The sequence below is a fragment of the Pseudophryne corroboree genome, chromosome 3, assembly GCF_028390025.1.
Source record: "Pseudophryne corroboree isolate aPseCor3 chromosome 3, aPseCor3.hap2, whole genome shotgun sequence".
NCBI lineage: Eukaryota > Metazoa > Chordata > Amphibia > Anura > Myobatrachidae > Pseudophryne > Pseudophryne corroboree.
This window is the reverse complement of record NC_086446.1, coordinates 38,771,389-38,791,923: the sequence shown is the minus strand read 5'-3', so window position 1 is coordinate 38,791,923 and position 20,535 is coordinate 38,771,389. Positions and strand designations below refer to the sequence as shown.

General features: G+C 48.5%; 1 protein-coding gene across 1 annotated transcript in view; it reads right to left on the bottom strand.

The window, feature by feature from the left end:
- LOC135057124 (uncharacterized) overlaps positions 1–20,535 on the bottom strand; it is a 249,703-nt gene that overhangs the window by 10,007 nt on the left and 219,161 nt on the right. The window contains exons 6-7 of the mRNA XM_063963019.1: positions 2,098–2,216; positions 1,922–2,019 (exon numbers count right to left, since the gene is read on the bottom strand). Of these exons, the coding sequence (XP_063819089.1) occupies positions 1,922–2,019; positions 2,098–2,216 (217 nt within the window). The remainder of the gene's footprint in view (positions 1–1,921; positions 2,020–2,097; positions 2,217–20,535) is intronic.

Sequence of the window (20,535 nt, the reverse complement as noted above, 5' to 3'; positions counted from 1 at the left end):
ATTTCCCAGGATATTCTTAAAACTACTCTTCCCTCTAACCTGTTTTTTTGGCTGTTGAACCACTCTTCTACGGCTCTGTCAGACTATAAAACATTATTGGTAAGACATCTGAGCAATGCAGCTAGATCCACGATGCCTGTTTTGTGGAGATCCACTAACCCCCCAACGCGTAAAGCTTGGTTTTCCAGAATAGACTATTACATGAACATGGAAGACACGCTTTTGGCCTCTAGAGATGAAGTAGCCGAATTTATCGCCACGTGGCTCCCTTAGTTGGAATATAAAACTTCAGCTTCCTATAAAGATTATCTATTTCTAGCGAGTAGTTGAGGCCACCCACCCCTTTTCTCCGCAAGTACCTAGATATGTTATAATTGGGACACCTCGAAATTGGTCCACCCCTTCGTCTTCTTCTTCTTTTTCCTTCTAATTTGTTTAACACCTTTCCCTCTCCCTAACTCATATTTTTCCTTTTATATTTTTTTATTTTTTTTACCCCAAATTGAAATACATACCGCTTCAATCGGATTGGATATATATTTAGTTTTCAGCTTCTTCTCTACAATGGACTTATGACTATTTTTTTTCCCTACATTGAGTGATCTGCTAGATTTATCGTATTGTATATGTTTACTTTGACTACTTTTGTAATGTCGATTTTATTCTTGATCTCCGGTTCACTGCATTCCTTTTGATTATGTCCTGGTATGTATTTTATATTGTTTTCAATAAAAATAGAATATACAAAAAAAAATAAAAAGGATAAGTCATGGTACACTCTCACATAGGAAGTCATATGCTCCGTAACCTCCTAGTGTGATCAGATCTTTTGATGTGTTGGTCAGGGCACAGCAGGTAATGTGCTTGGGTTCTGCAGTTCCTGTGAGAAGGTGTAAGAGTGAAATGACCAATACTTTGGTTACAGCACTTCCTGTGAAATTACCCCTAGGTGTTCTTTTGGTGTGTCTATGCTATTGGGGAAATCAGTTTGTTTTCAATGATTTCCTGTATACTCACTCAAGATACGTGAATGGCAGGGGGAACAATTTCTATACGTTGTATAAGTTGTTATCCTGTACCATTTGTTACAAATACAGACACTACTGTATAAACTATAGAATCTGTGTGATCAAAGGAGACTTGTAAATTACCAGGTGGTAAACGATGCAGTTTAAACAACACCAAACTTTGTCTATGTGATAGGAAGGAGGAAATTGCTTTATGCAGTTATATCCTTTTAAAATGTAATTTATTTATTTATATTTTGTAAGATATCCTGATTGGATGGAAAAGACTCAGGGTGGGGCTACCCCATGAGATTCAGTGTGGTTTTACTGTATAAAAAGGGTCTTGCGAGCCTCAGGGGGATATACACCATCTTCTGTCTGCTGTAAACATCTGCTGTATTGCTGTTACCCTAGAATTAGGGAACAGTTCTTTTTATAACTATTTGAGCGAATAAACATCTTTTGCCTCAAGACAACTGCTTCATCTTGTGATCTGCAGGGTTATGCCAAACTTAGCCCCATTCTTCAAGCTGTTTTGGGTAACACCCAGCGTTTCCAGGCTCCGCCTCCCGCCAGCTACCATGCCGTGCTTGGGAAAGCGGTTAGTGGGGATCAGTCATCACCACATAGATGTGGTAAGAGAGCAAGTCAACACATACAGAGCAGAACCGTGGTTCCAGACGACATAGAAAGGAGGAGTCTGGTGGTGGCAGCATAGTACCCGCCCACTGCGCAGTGGGAGGAGTCAGTAACAGGTGGTTACAGACTGTAAGAGGGAATCCCCTAATTGGCCAGGTCCCATGTGACCTGGACTCCATTCTGTGATAGCAGGACGCGAGGCGGTGAGAGCTGTCGTAGGTGTCCGTCACAGATAGTCACTTTGGTATATTGGTGAGAGCCTAAATCCCACCTACCTGATCCTCCTGTGGGATCCTGTGATTCTTCTCTGTACAGTCCTGGGAATACAGAGGACGGGGACATCTCTCTGGGGTATCTCTGTTACTGGGTCCATCTGTAGGAGACACACAGTTACTGAGTACAGTGTATATATGTGATTATCAGATAATGTGTATATAGGAGGACCCCATACCTGCTCTCCCCTGTACAATACATGACAGTCTTCTCTTAACCAGTGATGCGAGGGGCCGGTGATTCTCCATCATCACGTCCTTGTAGAGACTCCTGTGTTCCTCTATATACTCCCCCCCCCTGCATGGAGAGATAGACAGTGACATCCTGACACCTTATCGGAACCTGACACACACAATGATACACACTATAGAGAAAGAACATCCTCATAGGTTATCCTGACTGTCTCTTAGTGATATGTTCGTAAATGTGAATATGGGGAGACGCTACCTACTATCACAGTGTATAGAAAAAGAGCAGAAATCTGCAGCTACGTGGGCTCCGGTCACGTCTCATATATAAAACACAATCTTTTAATAAAAACTATTACAATAATAGAAATCCCCACAAAACAGGTGATAAAATAACAAAAGCAGAGGTTATGGTAGACTTACCTAGATAACACTCTTTCTCTGAAGTCTACAGGATCTACCTTGGAATATACAGCAGCGATAGCGGAACGGGCACCAAACAGTTAAGCTTTTCAGACTCCTTATATCCCCACCTCCCGGCTCAGGAAATTTAGTTGGTTCCAAAACTCAAGGCAGGAGCAGTTCAAGAGGGAGACTTATTCAGGCGAGAAGAACATACACACACTTCCATACCAAAGGACAGGAAGAGGTTAGTAAGTGTACAGATTCTCAAATAAGATGCATCAGGGTGGAATCCCTGTGGACACTGTGGACTTTAGAGAAAGAGGGATATCTAGGCAAGTCTACCATAACCTCTGCTTTCTCTATCAGGGTCCACAGTGATCCACAGGATCTACCTTGGGACATTCCAAAGCAGCCACTAGTGGAGGGGACGCTCCTGATTGGAAAGGAGAATCCTTCACCCAAATGCAGCATCCTGAGAAGCAAATGTGTCAAAGGCATAATGTCTAATGAATGTGTTAATAGTGACCATGTGGCTGCAATGAGCAAGCGCGTCAGGCATCAGCAGTCAGCGACAGGATGGTGCGAAGGATCCATTCGCATGGGCGTATGCAAGGTAATTAACAGGAAGAGGCCGTTTGTGGGTGGCAACTGATCGTTTACAAGGAGAGTCCAGAAAACTGCAGGCGTGTCTAAGCATTGAGTGTGTTTGACGTCAGCTCCGGCCCCGATCAACAGGATTCAATCGCACTGGAAGAGTAAGTCCTGGGCTGCGCAGAGACTGCAGAAACTGATTTTTAGCAGCTCTGCTACACATAGGAACGCACACTTTCACAGCGAAAATACACTTCCCCTGTAGGCGGTGACTATCTGATCGCAGGACAGCAAAAATCGTAACCCAGCAATCAGATCTAAATTAAGCCCATTATACGGAATCGGGAGATCAGCTTGGGAGTATGCTTCTGATATAGTCATCCTAAGCCACCTGGCCATTGTTTGCTTATTGGCAGGCAATCCTCTCTTGTGGAATCCATATAGGACTGTCCTCCTGATGGCACTGGTATGATCCACGTAGATCCTTGGAGCACGAACCACATCCAATAATGCATCTCCCGCAGAGAGGTCCGGTATCTGAAAAGCCGAAACTATTTCTTCATTAAGATGGAACTTTGAGACCACCTTAGGAAGATACCCAGATTTAGTTCAGAGTACCGCTCTAACTGGATGAAATTTTAGAAAGGGAGGACGACACAACAGCACCCTTAAATCTGATACTCTTCTAGCTGAAGCAATTGCCAGAAGAAAAAGAACTTTAGCTGTCAACCATCTGAGATCACTCGACTCAGTGGTTCAAAAGGAGCAACTTGAAGTGCCCTGATAACGAATTCTTGATCCCAGGGAGCTGTAGGGGGAACAAAAGGAGGTTGAATGTGAAGCAATACCTTGAAAAAAAAGTACAAACATCCTGTAAGTTTGCAACTTCCTTTTGAAACCATACAGATAATGCTGACACTTGTACCCACACAGAGACCATTGTCCGTTCCCGCTTTGAAGAAAAGCTAGAATTCTAGAAACTCTAAAAGACCTAGGATCTAAACTTATGGCAGCGCACCACAGAAAATACGCATGCCATATTCGGTAATAGATGCGAGCAGAGGATGGTTTCCTTGCATTGTTTGGATTACCTCATGGGAAAAACCTTTTGCCTTTAAGATGGATGTTTCAAGAGACATGTTGTCAAGTACAGTCTCCAGATGTTTGTAGAAACAAGGATCTTGAAATAGAAAATCTGGATATTGGAGGCAGAGGAAACGATGCATCTACAGACATCCTCTGCAGATCTGTGTACCAATTTCTCCTGGACCACCCTGGAGCTATTAGTATCACGGCGCCCCCTTCCAGTTTGAATTTTCAAATCACTGAGTACTAGAGAAATTGGTGGAAACACGTGAGCCAGATGAAAATTCCATCTCACTGATAAAGCATCCACGAAGATTGCTTTAGGATCCCTTGTTCTTGCCCCGTATGCGGGTTCCTTGTTGTTCTGACAGGAGGCCATGAGATACACTTCCGGCAGTCTCCACTTGTTTACCAGGATCTGAAAGACTCCTGGATGTAAGGCCCATTAGTTTACAAGAATACCGCGCCTGCTAAGAAAGTCCGCTTCCCAATTTAGGACTCCTGATAGGGAAAATGCTGACATGGCTGGACGATGAAGTTCTGTCCATTTTAACATGCGGCTTACCTCTTTCATTACCATTCGACTTTGAGTGCCCCTCTGGTGATTAAGGTACGCTGCTGCTGTGGCACTGTCCGAGCGAATCTGAATCGGTTTGCCGTGAAGTATTTCTTTTGCCTGGGTAAGAGCCATGTATATGGCTTGAAGCTCCAAAATGTTGACTGACAGATTACTTTCTTCCTTTGTCCAGTGTCCCTGGAACCAGTACTGTTCTGTCATGGCTCCTCAGCCCTGAAGACTGGCGTCTGTTGCCAGCACCTCCCAATCTGAGTTCCAAAAGGGACAACCTTTGTCCAGATGGGACGTCTGTAGCCACCAAGCTAATGACCGACGCACTTCGAGAGAAAGCATTATTGTCTGGGGTTTTATCGTCTGATGCTGCCCGTTCCATATGGAGGGAATCAAATGTTGAAGGGGTCTTAAATGAAATTGAGGATATTCTACCATGTCGAATGTTGAGACCATTGATCCCAGAACTCACATTACAGCCTGGATGGATACTCTCTGACTGTGTAACAATTCCTGAACCCTCAACTGTAATGTGTTAATTTTGCTCAAAGTCAGAAAGATTCTCTGAAGACTGGCATCCAATACAGCCCCCAGATATGTCATTCATTGTGATGGAACGAGGACTTTGCCCAATTTATGAGCCAGCCGTGATCTTGTAGACAGGCTATTGTCACTTGGAGATAGCACTGCAAAGTTTCCTGGGACTGAGCCAGGATAAGCAAGATATGGGAAAATCCTTACTCTCTGACGATGGAGATGAGCTGCCATCACCACCATGATCTTGGTAAATACCCTTGGAGCTATAGCCAGTCCAAAAGGTAGAGCCTGAAACTGGAAATGCTGTTGGAGGACAGAAAACCTGAGATAACACTAATGAGAAGCTATCGGTACATGGAGATAAGCATCCTGAATACCCAGGGACACCATTAAATCCCCTTTGTCAATAGCTACAATAATGGCCCACAAGGTGTCCATACAGAATCGGGGCACCCAGATATATTTGTTCAGATTCTTAAGATTGAGTCGGTAAGATCCATTCGGTTTCTGAACTAAAAACAGGTTGGAATAGAAACCACGTCCCCTCCGTGTTGAAGGAACCGGCACTATTACTCCTGACTGCAGCAAATTCTGAACTGCGTCCTCTAAAGCTCTGGCCTTTGAATCCACCGGAGACAGATTGCTACAAAAAAAAAAATCTTTGAGGGAGGTTTTTCCTGAATGAAAAAGCATAACCGTGAGACACCACTCCTTGCACCAAGGTCTCTGTGGTGGACTGCTGCCATACCTGTGCAAAAAGAATTCGGCCTCCCACCCTGGGATCTCCAAGGTGGAGGCACGCGCCATAAGGCCAATGGCTTGCTTTCTGGTGAAGAAGTCGGGTATCTTGTTGCCCAAGGCTGCTTGGTCTTAATCTTACCAGTTTTATCTGATTGAGGCTGCTTGCTGTAAACCTTTCCTTTTGCTTTACCCTGAGCCCGAAAGCCAGAAATCTGGGTTTAGCCTTATATGAAGAAGGAAACTTCACCTTTTTCGAGTCTGCCTCAGACACAGGAATGTTATTTAATTCTGCGCCAAACAGAATATCTCCAACAAAAGGCAAAGATTCCAGGACCTTCTTGAATTCTGAATCAGACTTCCATGCACGTATCCAGATAGCTCTGCGAGCTGCTACCAAGAAGGCACAGCCTGAGAAGCTACTGCACCAATATCTAGGGCAGCTTCTTCAATAAAACCAGCTACCTCCTTTATACATGCAATATGGGGTAAATTCTCTTGTAGCTGCACCCGATGTTATTCCCTGTGGAATCCAGTGTACCTCGCAGAAAGAGATTTAGCCATGGTAAGTCTAACCATAAATCTCCTTTTCTGCAGCGGGGTACACTGGGAATAAACAGGGAATAACATTGGGAATGTCCTAAAGCAGTTCCTCATGGGAGAAGATGCACCGTAGCGGGCACAAGAACTGGGCGTCCAAAGGAAGCATCCTGGGAGGCAGTAGTATTAAAGGCATAGAACCTAATGAACGTGTTCGCTAAGGACCACGTAGCCGCCTTGCACAATTGTTCTAGGGACACGCCCCGGTGGGCCGCCCAAAAAGCCCCAACAGAGTAGAATGGGCCTTGATAGCAGCAGGAGCTGGAAGACCAGCCTGTGCATAAGCTTGTGCAATCATCATTCTAATCCATCTGGCCAAAGTTTGCTTATTCGCAGGCCAGCCACGTTTGTGAAAACCAAAAAGGACAAAGAGAGAGAGAGAATCAGACCTCCTAAGGGAGGCAGTTCTCTTCACATAGATACGGAGAGCCCGTACCACATCCAAAGACCGCTCTTTGGAAGACAGACCAGGAGAGACAAAGGCCAGAACCACAATCTCCTGGTCAAGGTGGAGAGAAGACACCACCTTCGGTAGATAACCAGGGCGAGTTTGAAGAACCGCATGGTCACAGTGAAAAATCAGAAAGGGTGAGCAACAGGACAAAGTGCCTAAGTCTGACACCCTTCTAGCATAAGCAATAGCCAGCGAAAATAAGACCTTAAGCGTAAGCCATTTAAGTCCACAGACTCAAAAGGCTCAAATGGCATCGAGAGGCTCAAAGGGAGGACAGACGAAGACCTAAGTCCAGGCCCTGTTGCAGAAAAGCCAAAAGTTTGGCAGTACTGAATTTGTATGCATCGTAATTCTTAGCCGCACATCAGGTGAAGTAAGAATTCCAGACCTTATAATAAATCCGAGCCGAAGCTGGTTTACGGGCTTTTAACATAGTTTGAATGACCACCACAGAAAATCCTTTGGCCCTCAGGAGTGATGCTTCAAGAGCCAGGCCGTCAAAGACAGTTGGGCCAGATCCTGGTAGACACAAGGGCCCTGAACGAGGAGGTCTGGGCATTGCGGAAGCAGAAGAGGACGCTTTATCAAGGGACCCTGCAGGTCTGAGAACCAATGCCGTCTGGGACACGCTGGAGCAATGAGAAGTAGTATTCCTCCTTCTTGCTTGAACTTCCGAATTAGCCTGGGCAGGAGTGACACCGAATGGAACACGTACGGCAGCCAAAAGTTCCATGGAATGGTCAGTGCGTTAACGAACGCTACTTGAGGATCCCTTGTCCTTGCTCCGAAGACTGGAACCTTGTGATTGTGTCGAGATGCCATCAGGTCTACATCTGGTAGGCCCCACTTGTCCACTAGGAGTTGAAAAAAAAGCCTGGATGAAGGCTCCACACTCTGGTGTGTCCGTCCTGACGACTGAGGAAGTCCGCTTTCCAGTTGAGAACCCCCGGAATGAACACTGCCGATATGGCTGCAGATGGCATTCCGTCCATTGAAAAATCTTTGACACTTCCATCATTGCCATGCGGCTTCGCGTGCTGCCTTGATGATTTATGTACGCCACCATGGTGGCGTTGTCCGACTGTACTTGAACAGGCCTGTTCTGTACCAGAGGTCGGGCCAGTTTCAGAGCATTGAACATTGCCCGCAACTCCAGAATATTTATCGGGAGGAGAGATTCCTCCCTGGTCGGCCGACCCTGAAGAGAGTGTAGCTCCAACACCACGCCCCAACCCTGCAGACTGGCATCCGTCGTTAGGAGGACCCAGTTGGAGATCCAGAAGGGACGACCCCTGCTCAATTGTCAATCCTGTAGCCACCGGCTCAGAGACAGACAAACCTCTGGAGTCAAGGAGATCATGTGAGATCTGATCCATTGAAGCAGGCCGTCCCACTTGGCAAGAATTTTGATACCTTCACAAATTTGTTTAAAGATTTGAGGTTGAGAATGGGCCAGATCCATTTGACTTCGGAACTAGGAACAGTGTTGAATAGTACCCCCTGCCCCTCTAAGACAGAGGTACAGGCACTATCACTCCTGTGTCCAGGAGGGATTGCACCACCAAACGTAGAGTTTTTGCCTTTAACAGATCTGAAGGGATAACCGTTGAGCAAAACCTTTGAGGGGGACGTTTCTTGAAAGAGATGGTGTATCCTCGAGTGACGACTTCCCTCACCCAGGCGTCTGAAGTGTTCTGTAACCATACACGGGTGAACCGCAGAAGTCGACATCCTACCCATGGGTTCCCCCAGGGGGAGGCCCGCCCCGTCATGCAGCAGGCTTGTCTGGTTTGGAAGCAGGCTGACGGGCAGCCCGAGAATGTTTAAGCTTGGGCTTAGAGGTTTTGGAAGTGCGAGCTTCTTTCGGGTACGCCTCACCCTTTGCTTTACATGGAGGTCGAAAGGAATGAAAGGAGGTACTTTTAGCCTTCGGAGCCGAAGGATTAGTATTTGGTAGACATGCAGTCTTAGCAGACGCTAAGTGAGCAACAATCTTGTTTAAATCTTCCCCGAATAGTATGTCTCCCTTAACAGGGCCATCTCCAAAGTCTTTTTAGAGTGTCAGGTCTGGACTTGTCTGTGTCCCCAGAGGGGGCGCTAGTGGGTCAGTGGAGGTATAAGGGAGGAAACGAGGAGGCTGGATGTTGTTTCAGCGCATCAGCGCAATGATATTTATTTGCAGATGATAATAACAGAAATGGCAGCAGAAATAATAATCACAGATGTAAAATGTCAATCACACAGCGTAATAGCTGAAAAGTCTATGGCAACTGGATGGCAGATGACTGTAGAAATAATAACCGGAAATGTAATAAACAGAAGAACGGGTGCTTGTAAAGTGGTTCTGGTTTGGAAACCAGTGCAGATATAAAACAGGAAACTTTAGGCAGCAAGGTGTTAAATGGCAAACCTGGTAGCAGAGGCAGGAGTCTGACTTCACAGTGCAGGTATTGAAGCACTGGCAGCAGCAAGCTGTATCACAGGTGTTTGGAATGAGACACACCTGGAGTCAGTCTCAACTGCAGGCTGAAGCACACAAGGTGGTGATGAGTGTGAAGCCTGTTTGCAGGTATTGCTGGGCCTTGAAGTTCCACGGAGCTTGTGCAGATAACCAGGAGTACAGGTCTTTAGCCAGAGAGCCAGGAACACAGGAGTAACGGAACAGATCCTTACACATGGGTCGCAGGAGTGACACAAAGTCCAGGATGCCTGCAGACTGATCCTGCAGTCTCTTATATACCCCTTGGTGCACAGGGATTGGGTGAGTGAGAGAAAGTGGGTGCGGCCAAGCACCGGATTGGCCGCTGTATGCTGGCTGTTTGTAGACTGTCATGGCGGCGCCCATGCCGCGGCCTAGCGGGAACGCGGCGCGCTACACGCCCGCTGTCACAGGAGTGTTCCCAGGCCCGTGATGGCGTCCCATGGCAGAGACACAGATGACAGGTGACCGCAGGGAGCCAGGACGGAGTCCGCAGCGGCGGACGGATGTCGGCTTGGTGAGTCGATTCCTGACAGTACCCCCCCCTTTAAGGGTGGACACCGAACACCCACGTGGCTTGGATGGATGAGTGCTGTGGAAGACACGGACCAACCTTGGAGCATGGACATCAGATGAGTTTACCCAACTCCTCTCCTCTGGGCCATAACCGGACCAATCGACCAGGTACTGGAGACGTCCATACCGGCAACGAGAGTCCAGGATTTTGCCGATCTCGAATTCCACGCCCCGCTGAGTTCGAATTTTGGGGCCAACTGGAAGAGAAGTCTGAAAACGGTTCAGGACTAGAGGTCTAAGGAGAGAAACATGAAAAGCGTTAGGTATACGCAGAGAAGGTGGTAACTTCAGTTTATAGGCCACAGGGTTGATGACTCTTTCAACAGGGAAAGGACCAATGAAACGGGGTGCAAACTTCATGGACGGAACCCTAAGACAGAGGTTACGGGTTGATAGCCAAACCTTGTCCCCAGGTTTCAGGTGAGGAACCGCACGTCTCTTGCGGTCAGCAAAGAATTTGTACCGGCTGGAGGCCTTTTTGAGAGATACATGAATCTTTTTCCAAATTGATGAAAACTGAGACAGAGCAGTAGTGGCAGCAGGAACATCCATATGAGGGAGTTCTTGGAAGTCAGGAACACGGGGATGTTGCCCATATACTGCAAAGAATGGTGTTGTTTCAGTAGCAGTATGGTATCGGAAGTTGTGGGCAAACTCGGCCCATGGGAGCAGATCGAACCAGTCATCCTGGGAAGATGAAACATATAATCTTAAAAACGTCTCTAGATCTTGATTAACTCTCTCTGTCTGCCCATTCGTCTGAGGATGGTATGATGACGAAAACTTCAGTTTGACCTGCATGGCAGCACAGAGGGCCCTCCAAAACCTCGCTACAAACTGTACCCCCCGATCAGATATTATTTCTGAGGGTAGACCATGTAAGCGGAAAATCTCCCGTAGGAAGATTTGGGCAAGTTTCGGGGCAGACGGGAGACCCTGGAGAGGGACAAAATGAGCCATCTTGGTAAATCTGTCCACTACAACCCAGATGGTATTATATCCTTGGGAAGGAGGAAGGTCGGTGATAAAATCCATGGACAGGTGTGACCAGGGACGACTAGGAACAGACAATGGTTGTAACTGACCTGCTGGAGACTGACGAGGAGTCTTATGCTGCACACACTTAGGACAGGATGCCACGAAATCCTTGATGTCAGCCTTCATCTTTGGCCACCAGTACGTCTCAGAGAGAAACTTGAAGGTCTTCAGAACACCAGGATGACCGGTGAACTTGGATTGATGAGCCCAAGATAGCAACTTGGGACGGAGCTCTGGGGAAACAAAAGTCTTACCAGGAGGAGGAGCCGGGGAGACTTGGGATGCAGCGAATACCACTGGACTCAGGATGGAATGAGGCACTGAGTCAGGTGTTTCCTCTTCGGATTCCATGGATCGGGATAGAGCGTCAGCTTTAACATTCTGCGAACCTGGGCGGAAATGAAGCTTAAAATTAAAACGTGAGAAAAACATAGCCCACCTGGACTGGCGAGGATTAAGGCACTGAGCTGCCTTTAAGTATAGCAGGTTTTTATGATCCGTGTAGATATTGAACGGATGTTTGGCCCCTTCTAGGAGGTATCTCCATTCCTCGAGAGCCAGCTTGATCGCCAGTAGTTCTTGGTCTCCAACGGAGTAGTTAGCTTCTGCAGGAAGGAATTTGCGAGAATAAAACCCACAAGGGTGGACTTTCCCATCGGTTCCCTTCTGGGAGAGAACAGCTCCAACCCCAACTGTAGAGGCATCCACCTCCAACTCGAACGGTTTGTTAACATCTGGCTGAGACAGAACTGGGGCAGACATAAAGGCCAGCTTGATCTTCTGGAAGGCTGCTAAGGCTTCTTCTGACCAGTTGGAATTGTTTGCCCCTTTCCGAGTCAGGTTGGTAATAGGAGCGATGAGAGTGGAGAATCCCCGAATAAATTTCCTATAGTAGTTGGCAAAACCCAGGAACCGCTGGATAGACTTGAGAGAATTTGGAATGGACCAATTGGCAATAGCTTCCAATTTTGTCGGGTCCATCTGAAGATCCGATCCGGAAATTATATAACCCAGGAAGGGTATAGAGGGTACTTCAAAGGTGCATTTAGATAGTTTTCCGTAAAGACGGTTCTCACGAAGACGTCGGAGAACTTCTCGGACTTGTAGACGATGAGATGGAAGGTCTTGGGAGAAGATGAGGATATCATCCAAGTAAACAACGAGGTGCTTATACAGGACATCACGAAAAATTTAGTTCACAAAGTGTTGGAACACTGCTGGAGCATTACTCAATCCAAATGGCATTACTAGGTATTCGTAATGGCCATCTCGAGTGTTAAAAGCTGTTTTCCACTCGTCACCACTCCGGATTCTGATGAGATTGTAGGCACCGCGGAGATCTAACTTGGTGAAGATGCGGGCTCCTTTAACTCTGTCAAATAATTCGGTAATGAGTGGTAATGGATAACTGTTTTTGATGGTAATGTCATTGAGACCCCGGTAGTCAATGCATGGACGCAGTCCTCCATCCTTCTTTTTAACAAAGAAGAAACCTGCGCCAGCGGGTGATGATGACGGACGGATGAATCCCTTCTGAAGATTCTCTCTGATGTAAACACTCATCGCCTCAGTTTCAGGAACAGACAACGGGTAGGTGCGCCCCCTAGGTGGCTTCTTGCCAGGAAGGAGATCGATGGGACAATCCCATTCCCTATGGGGCGGCAGGACATCAGCGGCCTTTTCACAGAAGACGTCTGAGAAATCTTGATAGGCTGCTGGGAGACTTGACTGTGTCTTAACTTCGGTAGACTTTATGGGACACACTTGGGCTAGACAGGATTGATGACACTGTGAACCCCATGAAGTAAGCTGCAATGTTGACCAGTCAAACTGTGGATTATGTAGCTGGAGCCAGGGCATGCCCAAGACGATCTCCTGGGTGGCTTGAGGGATAACTAAGAACTTGATCAGTTCAGAGTGTAAGAATCCAACTCCCAGGACCACTGGGGCAGTTTGATGGGAAATATTCCCCTTGGAAATTCGACTTCCATCCACAGCGGTAATATAAACTGGACAGGAAAGTTCACATGTAGATAAACAAAATTTATTTACCGCAGCTTGGGTGATGAAATTTCCTGCAGCTCCACAGTCCACCAATGCTGATGCGGACTGGAGCCCAACTGAAGTCTCCAACGTCACAGGAAGGATAAGGTCTTGATTGGAAGGAGCTTGACAAAAAGATCCCAACTTGACTCCTCCTTTATAGGTCAGGATCTGGCGTTTCCCCGAACGCACTGTGCAGGAGTTAATCTGGTGGCCCGCAGCCGCACAGTACAGACAGAGTCTCTCACGCATTCTTCTTGCCCGCTCCTCAGGAGATAGGCGGGACCTATTTATCTGCATAGGCTCGTCAGAAGAGGGAGACTGGAACTGTACAGAAGGTATTATCCTTGACCTGCGTGGCTCACTCCGAGCGCGTTCATTATTGCGTTCACGGATGCGAGAGTCCAAATTAATGCACAAGGAGATCAGGTCAGACAATAGAACAGGAAGGTCGCGGGTCGCCAGTTCATCCTTGATCCGGTCAGAAAGTCCATGCCAGAAGGCTGCTACCAGGGCCTGATTATCCCACTGAACCTCTGCGGCCAACGTCTGGAACTGAATAACATATTGTCCCATACTACGGGTACCTTGGCAGAGTTGAATCAGGTCAGCGGAAGCTGATGTTGCACGACCAGGCTCGTCAAAGATCCGTCTGAAAGTTGACACGAAGTCTGTGTAGTTGTTAATCAGAGGGTCAGCACGTTCCCACAGAGGAGACACCCAGTTCAGAGCAGATCCAGAAAGTAAGGAGATGATGTAGGCAACCTTGGACCTTGGCGTGGGGAAATTATGTGGCAACAACTCAAACTGGATTTCACATTGGTTGAGAAACCCGCGACATAACTCTGGACTGCCATCATACTTGCTCGGCACGGGCAGGTGCAGACGTGACACTGGAGCTGATGCAGTCGGCATAGAGGAACTCACAGCACTGGCAGGTGCTGGAGTAACAGGAACAATAGGAGTGAGTACACTAGGCAGGGATTGCTGTAGTGTATCTATCTGGGAGGACATCCCTTGCAGAAATTGATACATCTGCTGCTGCGCAGCCTCTTGACCATCCAGACGGGAGACCAGGTTTTGCAAGGCCTCTGACCCCACACTCCGTCCACCATCTGAGTCCATCGATCCTGGACTTACTGTCAGGTCTGGACTTGTCTGTGTCCCCAGAGGGGGCGCTAGTGGGTCAGTGGAGGTATAAGGGAGGAAACGAGGAGGCTGGATGTTGTTTCAGCGCATCAGCGCAATGATATTTATTTGCAGATGATAATAACAGAAATGGCAGCAGAAATAATAATCACAGATGTAAAATGTCAATCACACAGCGTAATAGCTGAAAAGTCTATGGCAACTGGATGGCAGATGACTGTAGAAATAATAACCGGAAATGTAATAAACAGAAGAACGGGTGCTTGTAAAGTGGTTCTGGTTTGGAAACCAGTGCAGATATAAAACAGGAAACTTTAGGCAGCAAGGTGTTAAATGGCAAACCTGGTAGCAGAGGCAGGAGTCTGACTTCACAGTGCAGGTATTGAAGCACTGGCAGCAGCAAGCTGTATCACAGGTGTTTGGAATGAGACACACCTGGAGTCAGTCTCAACTGCAGGCTGAAGCACACAAGGTGGTGATGAGTGTGAAGCCTGTTTGCAGGTATTGCTGGGCCTTGAAGTTCCACGGAGCTTGTGCAGATAACCAGGAGTACAGGTCTTTAGCCAGAGAGCCAGGAACACAGGAGTAACGGAACAGATCCTTACACATGGGTCGCAGGAGTGACACAAAGTCCAGGATGCCTGCAGACTGATCCTGCAGTCTCTTATATACCCCTTGGTGCACAGGGATTGGGTGAGTGAGAGAAAGTGGGTGCGGCCAAGCACCGGATTGGCCGCTGTATGCTGGCTGTTTGTAGACTGTCATGGCGGCGCCCATGCCGCGGCCTAGCGGGAACGCGGCGCGCTACACGCCCGCTGTCACAGGAGTGTTCCCAGGCCCGTGATGGCGTCCCATGGCAGAGACACAGATGACAGGTGACCGCAGGGAGCCAGGACGGAGTCCGCAGCGGCGGACGGATGTCGGCTTGGTGAGTCGATTCCTGACATAGAGTCCAGGTCCACTGACCAGGACCTCAACCACAGAATCCGGTGAGCCAGAATGGACGTAGTAGACACCTTGGCCGCCAAAACACAGGCATCAGAGACCGCCTCCTGAATGTTATGAGAGGCTGTGGTAATATAAGAAAGACTGTCTGGCATTATCAGAAAAATTCAGAGGTAGCTCTGCCTCAACAGCTTGAACCCAGGATTCAATACCCTTGGCAGCCCAAGAAGCTGCTACAGTGGGTCTTATGTACGGCACGCACAAGAGTGTAAATAGACTTCAAGCAACCCTCCACACGCTTATCCGTCGGTTCCTTCAGAGAGGTGACAATAGTGACAGGCAGTGTAGAAGACACCTAGTGTTCACTCTAGGCTGTTTTAGCAGGGCGCCGCGCCCTGCCCGTTTTTTAACAGGCAAAACCCGCCCTGCCCTTTTGCGGCGCCCTGCTAGAACAGCCGCCCGCTCCCTGCCCTCCCGGCATGTATAGATGCCGTGCGCATGCGCGCGGCATCCATTTACGCATTGGGAGAGGGCTGGGGGAAGCCCAGCACCGACGGAGGTGCTGGGCACGCCCCCAACAGTGACGTCGCCGGCCACAGACGCTCTCTATAGTAGCGTCTGTGGGCCGCACCGCCCCCTAAAATGACGGAGGCATGACCACGCCCCCTAATTTGAGTGGCCACGCCCCCATTTCGGGCGCGCGCGCGGCACACATGTGCCCCCACTGAGTCCGGCGCCCTGCCCAGTTCTCTCCTAGAGTGAACACTAGACACCACAAGGCGAGCGACATGCAAGTCCACCCCCCCCCCCCCCATTTTAGTGGGCTGTGCGGCCCCCAGACCCTACTATAGAGGGCGTCTGTGGCCGGCGACGTCACTTTTGGGGGCGTGCCCAGCACCTCCATCGGTGCTGGGGTTCCTCCAGCTCTCTCCAAATGCGTGAATGGATGCCGCGCGCATGCGCACGGCATCTTTACACGCCGGGAGGCAGGAAGCGGGCGGCTGCTCTAGCAGGGCGCCGCAAAAGGGGCAGGGTGGCTTTTGCCTTCTAAAAAATGGTCAGGGCACGGCGTCCTGCTAAAACAGCCTAGAGTGAACACTATGTGTGTAGATTCCCCATCAGAAGCATCTGCACCAGTGTCTGATGGGTCAGTATATACCTCATCTTCATCGGATAAAGTATCCGAAACATGAGTGGATTGTGAGGAAGTAATGGCCCGCTTACATGAACCTTTGGTCCTAGGAGGGCGAGGGTTGGGCTTTTGTTTAACCAAAGACTGATTTAATTGCTGTAACTGAGTTGACAGAGTATCCGCCCATGGCGGATTAACGGGTGGTCTTCTGGTTGCCGAATGTCGGGATCCCGATGCACAGTATACCGGCGCCAGAATCCCGACACCCGGCATACCGACACATATTCTCCCTCGTGGGGGTCCACAACCCCCCTGGAGGGAGAATAAATAACGTGCAGCGCGCCACCGTGCCTGCAGCGTGGCGAGCGCAGCGAGCCCGCAAGGGGCTCTTTTGTGCTGGCCATGCTGACGGTATGCCGGCAGTCAGGCTCCCGGCGCCGGTATGCTGGTCGTTGGGAGCCCGGCATACCATACTACACCCAGATTAACTACAGGGACAATATGTGGCTGTAATGGCACAGGAGCGTAGCCAGTAAATTAGAAAAAGAAGCCCAAGGTGGGTCTTGGTGAGCCCCCGATGCTGCAGACTGACTAAGGAGTACAGAACCCCCGGTACCCAGAACCTCAGCTGGAATATTTTTCTCAAACAAATCCGCAGTGTCAGCACTGCATGATGCATGATCAGCTATCAATCTCCCGCCCTGTGTAGCAGACATTATATGGAACGTAGCCTTAGGGTGTAACAGTACAATATAGCCAGACACAATACCTGACAAAAACCCCCTGTGCAGTGTGACCCCAACTGCAGACACAAACAGAGGATTTAAGAGGTATAGGGTGACTGAAGGACACAAAAATACAAAACAGTATATCCTGTGAAACACTATATATATATAGGACCCTGACGCACTTAGCCCCCTCAGGGTACAGAATACAGTGTAAGACGGAATAGAAATCACACAGCAGCTATAGGCACACACAGTCACATATGCAATGCAGAAATAATTACACACAAGTAGACTGCACTGTACTAGTATTATTACGTAAAACTATGTATGTATGTATACAGATATAACAATTCACAGTAAACACTGGATGTATATCACAGGATACTTGTACTAAATATCCCTGTAGTTATGCACTTGTTCTTAACTAACGCTGTCTAAAGACATGTAGAATACTTAAGTGTCCTGTAAATGCACAGTGCTGATGATACAGGCGGCTTTACAGAGGAGACAGTACCCAGCAGTCCCAGGAGCAGCGCAACTCTGTGTAATGGCGCCCAAACGCTGACAGGGAGTGAGGGAGAGAGAGAGATGCAGCTACAGGGCGGGAACATCAGCAGTAGACAGCGCCTGGGGAAAGGGCTACAGGTCAGCGTCTCTGCTGGACTTCACCACCGGGTACTATGGAGCCTGTAATAAATGGATTTTAGTAAATTCGACCTGTGCTCCTTGCCCTGGTAGATATAGTGGGGTACCTGTACGGCCACAGTGTCCACGACCGCAGACTGATCACTATCTCATCGGGTCCCACCGGGGGGGGGCCCTCTTACCTCCTCCCTAACTTGTGCGGCCACGTGATCTAGGAGAGCAGCGGCAGTATCTGTGCCTGATGATACCGGCGTGCCTCCGCTGTAAGTACCCGGCGACCAGGACGCGGGAGTATAAAGCGCTGCTGGGGGAGGTGAGGGAGCTGCAGCACGTCAGCCTGACATATAGCATCAAATGCCTGTGCTGCTGCCCTTGAAGTCTTCTTTCTTCTTAGAAAAGCTCTTTTCAGGGCTGCCTAACGCAGCCCTCCCTGTTAGCTACCTGCACTGCAGGCACCAACTTACAAACTGAGCTCCAGTGCCTGGAGACGGGGATATAGAGGAGGTGGTGCAATGCATCCTGGGAACAGTCAAAGTTTTAGCCTGTTGGTGCCTCAGATCAAGATCCAACTCTACATCCCGATGTTATTCCCTGTGGAATCCCAGTGTACCCCGCTGTAGAAAAGTGTTTTTGAGATTTTTGCTAATTTATTAAGAATATAAAACTAAGAAATCCCATGTACATAAGTATTCACAGCCTTTGCTCAATACTTTGTTGATGCACATTTGGCAGCAATTGCAGCCTCAAGTCTTTTTGAATATGATGCCACAGGCTTGGCACACCTATTTTTGGGCAGTTTTGCCCATTCCTCTTTGCACCACCTCTCAAGCTCCATCAGGTTGGATGGGTAGCATTGGTGCACAGCCATTTTCAGATCTCACTCAAGGACATTCACAGAGTTGTCCTGAAGCTGCTCCTTTGATATCTTGGGCTGTATGCTTAGGGTCGTTGTCCTGCTGAAAGATGAACCATCGCCCAGGTTTTCATCCAAGATGTCTTTGTACATTGCTGCATTCATCTTTCCCTCTATCCTGACTACTCACCTAGTTCCTGCCACTGAAAAACATCCCCACAGCATGATGCTACCACCACCATGCTTCAATGTAGGAATGGCTTTGGCCTGGTGATGAGCGGTGCCTAGTTTCCTCCAAACATAACGCCTGGCATTCATGCCAAAGAGTTCACTTTTTGATATTTTGATTCTCATGGTCTGAGAGTCCTTCAGGTGCATTCTGGCAAACTCCAGGCGGGCTGCCATGTGCTTTTTACTAAGGAGTGGCTTCCGTCTGGCCACTCAACCATACAGGCCTGATTGTGGATTGCTGCTGAGATGGTTGTTCTTCTGAAAGGTTCTCCTCTCTCCACAGAGGAATGCTGTAGCAGAGTGACCATCGGGTTCTTGGTCAACTTCCTGACTAGGGCCCGTCTCACCCGATCGCTCAGTTTAGACAACGGGCTAGCTCTAGGAAGGGTCCTGGTAGTTCAGAACTTCTTCTATTTATGGATGATAGAGGCCACTGTGCTCATTGGGGCCTTCAAAGCAGCAGATATTTTTCTGTACCCTTCTCCAGATTTGTGCCTCAAGACAATCCTGTCTCAGAGCTACAGACAATTTCTTTGACTTCCTGCTTGGTTTATGCTCAGACATGCACTGTCAAGAGTGGCACCTTATATAGACAGATGTGTGCCTTTCCAAATCATGTTCAATGAACTGAATTTACCACAGGTGGACTCCAATTAAGCTGTAGCAACATCTCAAGGATGATCAGTGGAAACAGGAAGCACATGAGCTCAATTTTGAACTTCATGGCAAAGGCTGTGAATACTTATGTACATGTAATTTCTTAGTTTTTTTACTGATAATAAATTAGCAGAAATAGGATTTTATATATCTACCGGTAAATCCATTTCTCGTAGTCCGTAGAGGATGCTAGGTCCATATTAGTACCATGGGGTATAGGGGTGGTCTTCTGGTTGCCGAATGTCGGGATCCTGGCGCACAGTATACTGGCGCCGGAATCCCGACACATATTCTCCCTCGTGGGGGTCCACGACCCCCATGGAGTGAGAATAAATAGCGTGGCGCACACAGCACACCACCGTGCCCTCAGCGTGGCGGGCGAAGTGAGCCCGCAAGGGACTTATTTGTGCTCGCCACGCTGTCGGTATGCCGGCGGTCGGGCCTCCGGCACTGGTATGCTGGGCGCCGGGAGCCAGGCCGCTGGCATACCATACTACACCCGGGTATAGACGGGTCCACCAGGAGCCATTGGCACTTTAAAAGTTTAATAGTGTGGGCTGGCTCCTCCCTCTATGCCCCTCCTACCAGACTCAGCCTAGAAACTGTGCCCAAGGAGACGACATACTCCGAGGGAAGGAAATACACAGATAGTGGCGAGATTCATACCAGCTCACACAACAAGGCAAATCCGGCAACAGGACGGAAAACTCAGCAACAGCTGAAACAGTAAAGAACGCAGAACTTACCTAGGAACCAGGCAGTACTGAACTAAATAACCACTGCAGGATAAAGAAGTGCTGGGTGGGCGCCCAGCATCCTCTACGGACTACCATAAAAGGATTTACCGGTGGTATATAAAATCCTATTTTCTCTTACGTCCTAGAGGATGCTGGGGTCCATATTAGTACCATGGGGATGTACCAAAGCACCCAGAACGGGCGGGAGAGCGCGCAGGCTCCTGCAGAACTGCTTC